This window comes from Phlebotomus papatasi, chromosome 3 (assembly GCF_024763615.1).
Source record: "Phlebotomus papatasi isolate M1 chromosome 3, Ppap_2.1, whole genome shotgun sequence".
Lineage (NCBI taxonomy): Eukaryota > Metazoa > Arthropoda > Insecta > Diptera > Psychodidae > Phlebotomus > Phlebotomus papatasi.
In genome coordinates this window covers 64,807,185-64,821,803 of record NC_077224.1, presented here as the reverse complement: position 1 = coordinate 64,821,803, position 14,619 = coordinate 64,807,185, and the positions used below count along the sequence as shown (strand labels likewise).

The 14,619-nt window shown below is 33.0% G+C and overlaps 1 protein-coding gene across 1 annotated transcript in view; it reads left to right on the top strand.

The window, feature by feature from the left end:
* LOC129805216 (neuronal acetylcholine receptor subunit alpha-7-like) overlaps positions 1-14,619 on the top strand; it is a 122,404-nt gene that overhangs the window by 102,687 nt on the left and 5,098 nt on the right. Inside the window, exons 10-11 of the mRNA XM_055852988.1 lie at positions 12,004-12,149; positions 12,241-12,363. Coding sequence (XP_055708963.1) covers positions 12,004-12,149; positions 12,241-12,363 — 269 coding nt within the window. The remainder of the gene's footprint in view (positions 1-12,003; positions 12,150-12,240; positions 12,364-14,619) is intronic.

The window sequence follows — 14,619 nt, the reverse complement described above, 5'->3', positions numbered from 1 at the left end:
CTCGCTTACGAGGAGGCCGAGAAGACCTATCCCAAAGGACGGTGTTTTTTCATTCAGTCCAAATTAAAATTTGCATTCGACGAAGTATAAGTGTGGTTTTTCCGGGAACTGTTTGAAGGGGTTAAGTACAATTACTTAAAAAAATATTATTTTTATTTATTTATTTATTTGTTTATTTTTTTTTAATAGTACATAATGTCAAGAGTATTCTCTTCAAGTCTCAAGTTACTTGGAATAAAACTCCAGGTGATAAAGCATTTTAGAAGTTTCTGTTGATATGCTCTTCAGAACCATCAACTTTTTAATCGCTTTTCCTAGACACTAATCGCTAAAATCGCTGGGCAAGATTTTTCGAAGACTAAAGCATCGATTTCATTTAAATTTTGTATATTTGTTCTGGATATGATAATTCAATACTGGAACAAAGGATTACAGTTTTCCTTAATCACAACTTGTTAACACCAAAAGTGATGTAAAACGTATAAAAATTTGCATTTTCTTGTATAAAATTCTTCCATTAATCTAGATATTATTATTTTTCAAAAATCATTCGTTCAAGTACGAGTTGTGCTTTTCTGCTGTTAGAAAATATTTGGTATTTTGACTTCAGATGAATTAAATTATTATGAGTAATCCCATCCACCTTAAAGATTTTTTAAAGAGGTGTCCGAAAAGGAAAAAAAAATTAAAAGTTTTAAATAAAATTATTATAAAGTATTATTCAATTAGCGTCCTTTGAATATTCTTAAGACTTTGAATTCAAACAATTTTAATCTTTTTTTCTGGTCTTCAAGGCTCAGTTTAATAAGCATTTTGTTCTCTATCCTGTCTTGTACAATTCTCTAAGTAAAAGGAATAAAAAAATCAAAATTCTTTTAGTGCTCTTGCTTCCGTGTCTGTGACTACTAAAAGTGAAGTGACGAACTCTTAAATGGGACTAAAAGTTCTATAGTAATTTCAACACTAAATTTTCTTTAGGGGAATGTGCCCATGCTTTCCACGGTCCCAAGCCTTCCAATGACTAAATTTCTCTTATGTTCTTCAATAAATGTGACTCAACTCTTCCGTAGTTTAAAAACTAGATGAAAGTGTCCTGTTTTTAAAATATATTGCGGAGTCGTATTTATTCATAAACATAGAAAAAATCATTGTAAAATAAAACTTGGGACCGTGCAAAGCATGGGGACTTTCCCCTATAAGTTTCTTAAAGATTCATTAAAGGATTTACCAAAAGTCTTGTTTCTGAGGCAGACATTTTGCTTTTGGGGAGGTAACCCCTGGAAAGTTTTCTGAAAATCGTAGAAAGAATTAAATGTTTCTTGGGTAGAGAAATTGAAACCCAATCTATTCAATAACCATGTTATATTCACTTTCGAAGAAATCCACAAGTGTTACAAATTGTCACCGAGTTGGAAATTCTCCAGGCTCATCAACAAACCTTATGAATAAGGAAATTATATGCCAAAGCGGATGTTGTCTATGAGTTTCCGGGTTGGTCAGCAACAGAAGAAGAACGTCCGTTTCCAAAAGACTTGAAAATTGTTATGTGTTATACTACTATATGCTCTTCTGGTTGGAAACTCTTGCCAAAATACGGATTCAATTCATAGCACATCTGGGAAGCATTTATGTTCCTGGATAAGAAATAAACCTATCAGACCTAAAAGACGGGTTGAAATGGCCATTAAGAACTTTCTTGGCCTCTTGCCAAACTTTTCAATATTGTAAGCATATATAGAATTTTTGTAGAATTCTAGAAATTGTGCAATTTTACACAGAAATCATCAATACATTTTAACAAATTTAGTTGTACATTATAAAGCTTACAGGAAAAAGTCCAGAGATGTGGGAGGAAATATCAATTTTTATGCACAGTTGAAAATCAAGTTGAATGCACAATATGGTTTTTAGCAGAAACGGTAATTTGTGATATATTATAGGAATTTCCACCTGTGGAACTTCTGGATATGAGCCAAGAAAGATTTTCTATATTAAGTGGAAATTCTATTCAAATACGATTTTGTTGAGTTTACGGATAACTATTAACTAAAGATAATGCTGCTAATTAAACTAAGGATATTATGGAATCTAGAAAAATCAATTATTGTATCAGTAACTGTAATTATAACATAGGGGAAACTGGGGCACCACCAAACACGAGGTACCACCAAACACTGCGATTTTTTAATCAGATATTCGACTTCACAGGATATTACCCATAGGAATTTATAGGCACTATAGGGATGCTTGTCCACTGAAGGAATGGTCGAGATAGTCCAAGTAGTTTAGAAATAAAAATAACTGTTTCATGGTACCCCGTATTTGGTGGTGCCCCAGTTTCCCCTAATTACTTTTAGTACAAGATTTCATTATAGTGAATCATAATTGATCAATATCATACCATAGAAGAAGGAGGAACTGGGGTTGTAGTAAACATGGGTAGCATGAAACACTGATATTTACGATATTTATGTCTATTACTATGTGGACTTATGTCGGCTGTTTCATCAGTCGACGAGGATCCCTATATTAGGTGAGATTCTTAACAATCTCACCTACTATAATCCTAACAAAATCTCATGTCCTCCGATTGGCCCCAAACTTTGCCAGAATGTGTTTTGACACTTCCTGATCACGAATATATGGATGGCTAAAAACCGTTCCCGTCCGTCCGTCCGTCCGTCCGTCCGTCCGTCCGTCCGTCCGTCCGTCCGTCCGTCCGTCCGTCCGTCCGTCCGTCCGTCCGTCCGTCCGTCCGTCCGTCCGTCCGTCCGTCCGTCCGTCCGTCCGTCCGTCCGTCCGGCCGCTCTTTGGAGCTTAATAGCTCCTAAACTAAAAGAGATATCGACTTGCGGTTTTCGGCAAAGGTTATATATCGTATGAAAATTGCAACTTGGTGCATTGACCCCCCACCCCCCACCCCTCCTTCCGCCATTTTGAAGACCCCCCTTTTTTTGTTTTCTCAATAGCTCCGCCCCTATGACATCGATTGGGCTCAAATTTTAGAATGTTATAGCTGGGCCTTAGGGCTTTCCATCAATACCAAACTTAAGGTCCCCCGACCCCCCTGACCCGAGCTATAAGGGTCCAAAAAAAATTCTTAAAATGGCCATAACTCCTGTTCTAATTGTCAGAATTTAAAAAATGGGGGCTTTTTGGAAAGCTCTCATGAAATGCCACTTCCCCTTCTAACATCGCAAGTTCGTAAAACTACCGCTAGGGGCGCTATTATTAAAAAGAAAATTTTTAAATCTTAAAAGTTAAATAACTCAAAAATTCCTTATGCAATCGGGCTGAAATTTTAGTATGTTGTAGCCGTTGATTATACCTATCAAACAAAAAAACCTTAAGTCGATCCATAACCCCTGACCCGAGCTATAAGGGGTCAAAGTTCGAATATTGACCAGCCTCTATCTCCGGTTCTAATTAACATAGCGGCCTAAATTTTACCTTTTTGGTTTCGTCTCGATGAGCACTTTCAAATGGAAGTTCAAAAAGTCCCCATAGGTGGCGCTGCGATATCGTCAAAATTCATCGAAATTCAAAGTCACTTTTCTCAAAAACGGCATTGTGCAAGTTAATGAAATTTTAGTATGTTGTAGCCCAGTCTAGGACGTTTCCAAAATGGTGCTTAAGTGCGCTGTGGTTTCAATAGAACCGAAGATATGAGGGGTCAAAGTTCACGAAATTCAAAAAATCATATCTCCGGTTCTATGTGACCGATTTTGATGAATGAGGGCTTAAACGAAAGATCTCACCAAATGCTACAACTTTCTAGAATATTTGAACTTTGTGGGACCAACACCAGGGGCGCCACAGTCGAAAAACCAATTTCAATATCACATAACCTCAATTATCTCGACTGTCGCTGAACCGATTTTGATGATTACTTCGACATAATTGTAGAGCACATTTGTCTCTACATTTCGTCCATACATCATTTTCCGCTCAGACTACGCTGTCACTCCGATTTTGCCGTTTAAGTGTGAAAAAATTGATTTTTCCCATAATAACGCTTTGAAATCACTCAGATGCCAATTTGACTGCCTCTACTCCACAAAGACACTTAAAATATGGTTTTAAATGGAAAGTCCCACAAAAGACAACAATTCTTTGATATAGTTGAAGTTCAACAAATGACTACTTGGGGAACTCTGGATGAAAAAACAAGTTAAGAAACAAAAAACCTCGATTATCTTGGCTTCTGAGTAATCAATGAGATCATGTTCTACGGCAAAATTATAGAGAACATTCTGGTCTACATTTCACCCATATATCACTTTTGTGCCAGTTCATCCAAATCCTTGATATTTTGGTTTAAATACAAAATTTGTATAATTTCACGAATTTGATTCAAGATAACTGAATGGCGTCTCCCAACTTCAGCTCCAAATCGAATTTGCATGCACTCCGAATTAGCTCACGTTAAGAATCTCACCTACATAAGCCGGTTAGGATTATCTGTCCCTTATTTATGAGTTCCAATAGATCTCGCTTTCTGAAGTCTACATATAATATTGAATTAAAAGTTCGAAGTGTTTAAAACTACCCCTACCTCCCCATTTTCCCCTAATGCCTTGCTAATACATTATTACGTGTATTATTAACTATCGTAACCGAATTTTGCGAATTAAATTCCTTTAGGTTTGCAAAATTTCACAAAATATATATTTTACGCAATTTTTATAAGAGGGAATTCTTAAACAAGAAAGGTTTACTTTATTCCCGTTCCAAACTAATTCATAAAAAATTATAAAAAAAAAAGATAAATAATTCTTACAATTTATTATTTTTTCAAGGTCTTTCTGTACTGAATTCTAAAAAAGAGAATTTGGCATAACAATTAGCAATTTAGTCAGTTTTAATGGTCATTAAAATACCCCATTTCCGTCAGTATATACTTAAAAAAAAACCGTTTACACAATTTGACTGTCAAATTGAATTTATAGTGACAAATATTAACAAAACACTGCCCAATTTGCTGCAGTTATTATTCGAAGCAATTATACAACATAAAATTTAAGGCTGCTTGTGAAAATAGCATAAATCAACCATAAAATAATATGTGGATGTATATTTAAATTAACTGAATTAAATTCAATTAAATACGTTTATAATGCAACTGAACCGAAAAATATTCAATTTTTTGTATTGCAATAGTAAAACATTTTTGCATTCGTTTTAATTCATATATTTCATTCATCATGAATTGGACTATAATTATTAATATTGTAGCCTTTTCAATGCTAGATAAATAAGTAAATGAAAAATATAGCAGAGGTAACATTTACTGTAGTACAGTAGAGCCTCGCTTTAGGCCATATTTGGTTCCAGATTTGACATTTGGGTCGCACTATAGTCCATGTCATTTTTTTAAAATTATCAACGACTTTTAGTATTGAAATTGCTCGACGGCTTCCATTTTCTTTGCGATTGTGGTACTTGTCCTCGCTCTCTTCATTATGGATCACAATTATCACAACTACTCAATAAAGTTTTCCAGAAATATTAAAATAATTATGACAACATTGCATGTTCGCGTACTAAAAAACATAACCTAAGTTAAAATAAGTGTTTTGAAATCAACGGTTGTTAAATTGTGGACTATAGAGCGATGACCTATGGCGGGGTTCTACTGTATTATGATTCGCTGATTAATCTTTGACTCTTTTAGAACTAGGGGGCAACGATTATCTACAAACATTATTATTTCTGACTCTTCAGAAAAGAGAAACTGACCATGACTACCCACAACGAACTAACTTACATAATTCAACCCCACCCCTTCCAACCCCGCTAAAAACACTTTTTCAAAATTAGCCCAGGCGATTTCATTCATTTTTGGATACGCTTTGCAGCTCGTCCAGCTGATCATTTCGTCCATAGACACCTTTGACCGGAAAATATTCTATTTTTAAGTTTTGAAAGTTAAAGTTGAACTACTCTAGAATTCCTATTTGTCAACCGATCTTGCCAAATATGGTTTTATTTGACAGGTCTTTAAATTCAAAATCCAATTGCATCGGTTATAATCAATTTTTCATGATAATAAACAAAAAAACTAATGGAAAACCGGGACTGCCGTAGACACGGGGCAGTTTATTATTTATTAATCGTATCGGGATTATTTGTTACAAGTAGTCCACCTTATATTGCTGTCCTATCCCGTGTTGGAAGAATCTGCTAAGTCTGTTGTAGACTGCCCAGGAGCGCCTTCTCCATAGTGTGGATTCTTCTTTCATGCCCCCGTAGTTTTTTTTTTGGGCAGAGGCGGTACATTTTATTACATTTTATCACAGTGAAAAATGTATTTTTACCGACATTCAGTTGATTGCACTGGGCGGAACTCGAACTCACAACTGTTAAAGTCGAGTCAGTGATTTCATCTGGTCAAGACCCAATGTTCTTGCCTATTGCGCTACTGAGATCCACACGGGGTAGTTGCAAACACTTTAATTTTTTAAATTAGATATTAGACTTTAGAGAACGAGATTTATATAAATTGATAGATACTATAAAGTTTAATCCTTGTTTGCAGAAGAAATGGTTGACGTAAGTTCAAGTTGTGTAGACATAAATATCAGTGTTTCGTATTACCACATGATATTACTGTCTACTGGTATAAATAAAAAGATCAAGTTGATTCAAATTTGATCCTTTTGCAAAGGATAGATCACTTTAATATATTCTATTATGATAAATTTGCATTCAGAAATTTAATCCATCCTTTGCAAAAGCATCAAATTTGGATCAATTTGATCCTTTTACTTTTACCAGTGCCCCAGTTCTCCTCTAAGGGACGACCAAATGTAATTCTCATTTTTCGAATTTGGCTGTATCAGACGACAAGTACTAATACATCCTGCAAAAAGTAGTTCAAACGTTTTGCTTTGGAGGTTAGTCTCCAACGTATAAGCAGCGGTGGATTCTAAGTCAGTCTTCAGTCATCAAAGTTAATAAATAACCTTTTTGCGCTTTTTAAGCGAACTAACTCCACTGTCCGACTTGCTTAAAGGTTTTAAATTCGTCTTGAAATTTCCAACCCGAATGCATCGGTCTTAACCGGTAATGAATCGGTTAAGAAGCGAAGAAATTATTTTTCATTTGACCTTCTGTTTCTTCCCGAAATGTAAGTGAAACGGTAAAAGATGTAGAATTCTGGTCTTCCATAATTCGTATAGTCTTTCGTAATTTCGAAATGGAATATTTCAAAATCCGCGTTTCCAATTTCAACTAAATTTTAGTATGTTGTAGCCAAAGCTGAGACCTTTCTAACGACAGATCGCACTATCCTCTCGATGTTAGTTGAATCGACTTATAAAAAATAATTTATAAACAATATTAAATTGATTTAAATTAAAAGGGAATTGACAATGAAATTTATTTTACGTACTGTTTATTCGTGATTAATTATATTATGATAATTTTAAGCTAAAATTGTGAAATTGGATGAGTTGAACACCAATTTTCCCGTATAATAGGATGGCATAAAGCTGCGCAATTTTCGTTTACAACTTTGTGTCACATTATAAGATTTTTTCCTCCTTGTCTAATGATATCTGGATTTTTTCCACCATGGGCTATATACCAGAAATATGTAGTTATGCTGTATAAAAATCTCATTCAAATCCCAACTAATTTTGAAAATATTCAAAAAAAAACTTGAAAAGTGGCACAAAGTTGTATGATTTTATGGTACGTTTTGGAATTACCCCACGTGAATATTTCGTTCATAGTTTCAGAAAAATTCGCTATTACAGTAGAGTCTTCTACTGTAATGTATTCTACTGTTGTGTGAGATTAAATTGTACTTTGAATCAAATTTCCGTACTTTCTCGCAAGTCTTAGTGGTAACGTACATCCTTTTCATTTTTATACGATCATAATGTACGTAAACATTCGGGAAGAAGCACATAAATATGATTTTCATTCACCTAAAATACGAACTTTCTAAAATAACCTCACAATTGACATTTTGAATCCAAACGGCGTTCGAATTTGAGAGATTTAGATTTGAGAGACTCTACTGTATAAATTTTTGAAGGTAAAAGTTTATTTTTGTGTGGTAAGAAAACTACTAAATTGGAAAGTTTCTTCTCATGTAAAACAAAACAAAATAAAATCAATTGGAAATACCAGAAGAAAATCACTTTTCAATCAAGAAATTTATAGTTTCTTTATTGCCATCTTAAAAGGATTTAAATATATAATAAAATAAATATATTTTGTGGCTTTCCAATGCTAGACCAGTCATTTTATTCATGTCATTCATCGTGTACATTCAACAGGACTACAAATTGTTCCTCAAACTTTTACAATTTTATGTGATGTTTTTCAAACTTTGTGCAGTATTTCACGTGACGGGAAATAGTTTTTTTTATTATGAATTAACCCCTAATTTAGAAGTTTGGGAGTTTCAAAGATTTTTTCGCAGTATCGATATTGAATTGTAAGTGAATTTATTACGATTCACGATAAATTTGTACCTTTGACTAACTTTTTGTTGTGTTAATGGATATATTGTGGAAAAATCAATTTCTATGATCCTTCGTTCCCATGTGCCACATACATGAGTGAATTGATATTCGTTTTGACAAAAACGTGTCCTAAAATTAAAACACTCTTCCGCAATAGATTCTAATTGCAGTAAAAGCATGCAAAAGGGGTAAAAGCACTGCTTGGACTTTTTTTTGTGTCATCGCCTCCCCATGAGTTTTCCATTCGGGAAATTGACCTCCGGGGGGTTTGTCAGGGGCTGATGTGAGGGAGGATGAATGCAGAGACAGTATAAATCATCAAGGCCGGAAATCTAATGGGAAATTCATCGGATCTGTAGAATGGACAACTCTGGTTCAAATCAGAAAATAATCACACAGTGATATGTGGCGCTCAACAATGCTTCATCATGATGAGTCCTATGTTATAATTTTGTCATGTATTGGGCAGATATGGGAGTGAGTGTGTGAATTGATTGATTTAGCAATTAGGAACATTTGGCGCATCATACTATCGTTGGTGATATTTTAATAACCATAAACATAATAACATATATTGATGTTATACATTTATTTATTAATTAATGAGACTCCGTGTGCGACTACAACCACTTTTCATCAGTAGATAAATATTCATTCCGGACTCTCAAGAGCTTGGATCTTTTCCACCATAGCATACACATTTATGGGCTTCCCAGCTCTAATTATTTGATATAAACATGGTGTCAAGGAGAGGAAATTATGTAAATTGCTTCAACATACACTAACAACTTGAGACGATTTAGAAGGCATATATTGAACAGGGTTGTTCAAGAAAGTTGCACTTAAAGACAGATTTAGCAGATTCAAATTTTATTTCATAGCGTATGCGAGCTGAAAAATAATGATATTGTTCACTCGATATGCATTACTATAAAGTTAATTTGTTAATAATTTAAAAGTTTGATTCATCTGAAAATTCAAAACAAAAATTTAAACCAAGATATAGTTCAAAAATATACTAAAAAAAAGAATATTATTAGAATTTCGAGGACTTTAAGCAAAAGTGGAATAAAATGGTCAAATACCGCAGTGATAACCTTGTAAAGGCCTTGATAAGAAAAATAAAGAAGAAACTCCAAAATTTTGTTAATTAAAAATTGAATAAAAAACAGTATATCTAAATCTACAGTGAAGTAAAGTTTACAAAAAATATTTTTCATTTTTTTTAAATATTATGTAGTTTTTGTTTTCAAAACATATTTCTTGGGAACAATTTCATAGTGGACACGTGTAAAGTAATTAGGATAGAGTTTGTAATATACGAAAACTGGTGCGTTCGCCAACCAACAACCTTCCCTTTAATGTTTATTTCAGAAAAATTAGACATAATCTCAATAATTTTACTAAAATTTTAAATGACTTTCATTACTAATGCCGTACTGAAAATAAAATCTTTTCTTTTCCACATTAATTGACTTAGTATTTTATTAATATCTTGAATAATCCTTACTGGGTAATTTCCTTACTTATGCTGCCTGAATTTATTACTAATGTATGGAAAAATAGGCCACGCCCCTTACAAAACGTAATGGTTTATAATTATAATCCCTGTTTTTGCCGAAGATAGTACAAAAAAAAAAACAAGCATTTGACATACTATTCATTTGTTATAAAGACTTACAGAGTGAAAGGTCATTTTTTCATCAATAGAACCCGTAGACATCCTCTCATATCCAATTACTGATTTAAAAAAATATATATATGATTGACCATTTGAATGAATAATTTATTCAATATGTTCATTAAAATATCAAGATTGAGGGTGGAGTTCAATAGCATTAGAACGATTGAATTAGATTTGAACGATAAATAAAACCGTCCGTCGTCTTTTCCATCAAATGCTGACACAACAGAAATGCAAATACGACAACGGTCGATGCATCAGTGTGAATTCTGAAGAACAAAATTTCCTAACAGAAAAGAATAGAATTGTCTAAATTACCATTCTAGATAGGGTAAGGACTCATTATTTTTGACAGGATGCTCATAAGCATCTATGTTCCAAGTTTGAAGCGCGATATTTTCAATACTAATTGAATATTTTTGTTAATCTCTTTTCAGAAGAGTTGTTTAGAAACTTTGCAAGGGTTTATTGCCTTTGTTTTTACTAAAATTAGTCTTAATACGTTTAAAAATGAATTGATATGTAGAGGTGAATTTGATTCGTATTTTGGACACCTTAGCTATAAATTTGGACACCTTGTCTGTATATTTGGGTAGCCTCAATAGGATTAATGCCCATTGTTTTCCATTTCATGAACAAATCTTACCAAGTCCTCTTCCTGTTCATGTAACTGAACAGTAGAATGCTACCAGAAGCCCGAAAACTTTCCATATCATTCATTAAAGTGAGTTGACTTCGGTACTCCAAGTACGCTTGGATTTGTACATTCCCTGGCTTTTCCGGGAGGCTTGTAAGGTTTTTCTCACTACATCCCGTTCGTAGAGATGATGCTCTTTTGTTTCTTCAGGCATTTGTCCAACCTAGTCATCACAAAAGCTAAAACTTCACGAAACTTCGAGAGAAAAACACCTGTCGAAAATAAGGACTAATCACCTCACTGCACTGGTGAATCTCTTAGAAAATTTCCCATTTTTCACACGAAAAAACGTAATACACAAGGCAAATCTAATTTCCGGTCAAATCAACAAGTCACAATAAATGTGAATCAACACAATATTTAACGAATATTTAATAATATCACTTAAAAACAGCGAAGAAAAATTGTTAGTACTTCACCACAGCTAAATAACACTGAAGTAAACACGAAGTTGTGTCATATTTCTCGTAAGCAATTGCTCACACTGAATTTTCAACAAAGCAATTTTAACTCAAATCATATTCAAAATTTAATGTATTCAATGTTAAAATCTTCCAAAAAGAACAAATATTAAGATAAAATTCATTATTCATCAAATATTGGAATAAAAATCCATAATTTTAATCAATTTATTTATAGTGTCCAATTTTATCCTGAAAGTGTCCAAATTTAGAAACTGTCCAAAATTATGAGCTCTTACCCTAGCAAACTCTACTATCAGTCATAATGCTGCATAATCTTGTTAATGCAGCATTTAGGTTCAACTAAAAATTAAGGATCAAGGAAAAAATTAAGTTTATATCAATTATAAGAAATTATAAAAAAAAAAGTGGTTAGAATAAGGTTTTATTTATTTTTCTATGAATTTCTACAGAGTTTATACACAAATCGATTTAAAAGTATAAGCTCAGACAAGCTCATCATTAGCTTTCACCACTGTAAATGTTATCAACTTTTCAGTCCACATACGTTATAGTAGAGCTTAACATAACTTTGCATATTTGCTAGAACATCCTGTATGCTAAATATGCTTAAGTAAAGCATCAGCACAGCAAATTGCTGCATATGGATATTGATGCAGACAAGACAACTCCTTCAGAATGCAGAGACAATTTCATTAAATTCATCCCTTCTTGTCATTTCAGATAAAACTCATATTTTTATATTGGTTACCTTGCATCTTGAGAATGAATCGACCGAGACGTAATTTATCGATGGAATACCCTCCGACACCTTGTTCCGACACATCCGATCGAAAGCAACAAATCCACGATGTAGAATTAAAGGAAAGGTAATATCCATGAGATACTTGAAGTCCTCTATAAAAATTAAAACAGAAAAAAACATGAAAAACTAATCAACACTTTTTCTTTATGTTTCAGATCATCAAAATCTCTACTCGCCAATGTCTTAGATATTGATGATGATTTTCGCCACAATTGTAGAACTTTAACTCCCGGTGGAACAATACCACACAATCCCACGTATTTTCGTACGGTTTATGGGTGAGCCAAAAACTTTTTACTCAAGTCAGGCCTTTGGTCAACTTTATCCTCTCCAGGCACTTTCTCAATCTACATCAACTTTCTGTCAAATATTTAGTTATTACATGAGATTACTGTTGAATGTCCCAAGGGCTAACTTTGAAGTATTATGTGCCTCACAATGCGCCAAACAAGGGGTTACCAAACGCTCTACTTTTATGCACTTAATATTGGGGAAAGATTAAAGCATCACAGATTTGTTAATTAATTTGTTGTCATGAACCCCAAGTTATTTATTTCAAACTGCCACAGGCTATTGAGGAAATATTATGGTAAGACTTTTGTAAATATACACTTAAAAGGGCTCTCCTGGTGGAACACTAGGCCTTACCCCGACACTTTTCTGAATAATGCTAGAAGTGCTACTTGAAACTTCGGCCGATTCTAACAACACTGCAGAAACGGCACATTTGAAAAATAAAAAAAAAAATGGAAATTAGAATCATTCTTGTCTAATATTTTCATAGATTTTCTAGAAAAAAACTAATATAGTGATTATAATTAAGGAAGGATAAGAAAAATTCAAGGATATGCTTTTTTTAAATAAAAATTCACGTAATGATTGTAGTTCGTCTCAGACTTACTTCAAAAATCTTAAAAATGTGATATAAGATTGCTAAAAATTAATATTTAAATGATTCTACTGATTGTAAAAGCAGAACTTACTTCCAAAAACAAATTTTAAAATACATAAAATACAAATTAGCTTACTAATGAAAAAAAAATGAAAAATATTGTATTTTCCAAAGTTTAAAGAGATTTTAGACTAGACACTTGTAAAAGTACTCAAATAACTCTACTAATTTCCTAACAACAAACAAACGCAATCAATAATTTCGGATATTAAAGAAATTTGTGAACGGATTTTGAATGGCAAACTATTGAAAATTTCAAGAAAACCCAGCTCCTTGAGAAAATATAAAATTGAAACTATATTGTTAAACGTCAAGTCTGTGAAAGCTAAATGCGGGTCTGCAGCATAATGAGCAAGTGCCACTTGCACAAAATTAGTTGTGAGCTGGGTCTAAAATACTCGGTACGGTAAAACAAAAGCTCTTTAGCACTAATAGTCGTGTTTAAACACAGATTGTTTGATATTCTTAAAAGTGTTTGCAAAATGGAAAATTCAGATTGCTAGAGAAGCAAAAGAGAAATGATAGAATTGATATTTCTACACCGATTAGAGAGCCAATCATTTATTATACGAATCAGTTTAAAAAGCAACTTCAACTTTTTAAAATTTATAAATTTGATACCAAATTAATAACGAGTAAAATTAGGGAAATTGAAAATAAAATGGCAAAAATTTAGGAGCGTTTAACATCCTAGTTCCTTTAATATTTACCAATAAAGTGAGGCTGGTTTTGTAGACTTCGAGAAACGATTCCATTTAACCAAAAATAGGAGTATTAGTTAAACTAGTGTAACGTGTGGTATTTCGGGACACTTTTTGCCTTTCCAAGTTTCCAACAGCTTAACGACTTGCAAAAATAATTTTTCTTTGTTGATACAAATATTTATGTTCCTTATTCTATCCAGTGTAAGGTTCTTACTGAAAAATCTTGAAATATGCATAATTTTTTATACCATATAGCAGAAAATGTAAAGAAGTAAGAATGGTATATTTCAGAACAATTAGGTATTTCAGGACATACAAAATTGGCTATTATGCAAATTTATTTCACTGAGCCTAATTACTTACCTTCGAGTAGAAAATCCAAACTTCACTCTTTTATTAAAATTTTGTTTAAATTTCACTTGTAAAACGGATCAAATCTACTGTTTGTGGTGATATCTGCAAAGTTGACCGCGTACTGCATATTTTGCAAAATGTGGAATGTGACACTCTTAATTCACGCGTAGGGTAACGTATAGTATTTTAGGACACTTTTTAGCACTGTTAAGTTTCAACAGCTTAAAGACTTCTCAATTTTTTTTCCCTGTTGACACAGATATTTATGTTCCTTATGCTATCCAGAATAAGATTCTTATCGAAAAATGTTGAAAAATGCATAATTTTTTATACAAAATAGCAAAAACTATAAAGAAGTAAGAGTGGTATATTTCGGGACAGTTGGGTATTTCGGGACAGACAAAAGTCGCTATTATGCAAATAAATTTCACCGAACCTGATTATTTACATTTAAGTAGAAGTTCTAAACTTCACTCTTTCATAAAAATTTTGTTTAAATTTCACTTTTAAAGTGACTTAAATCG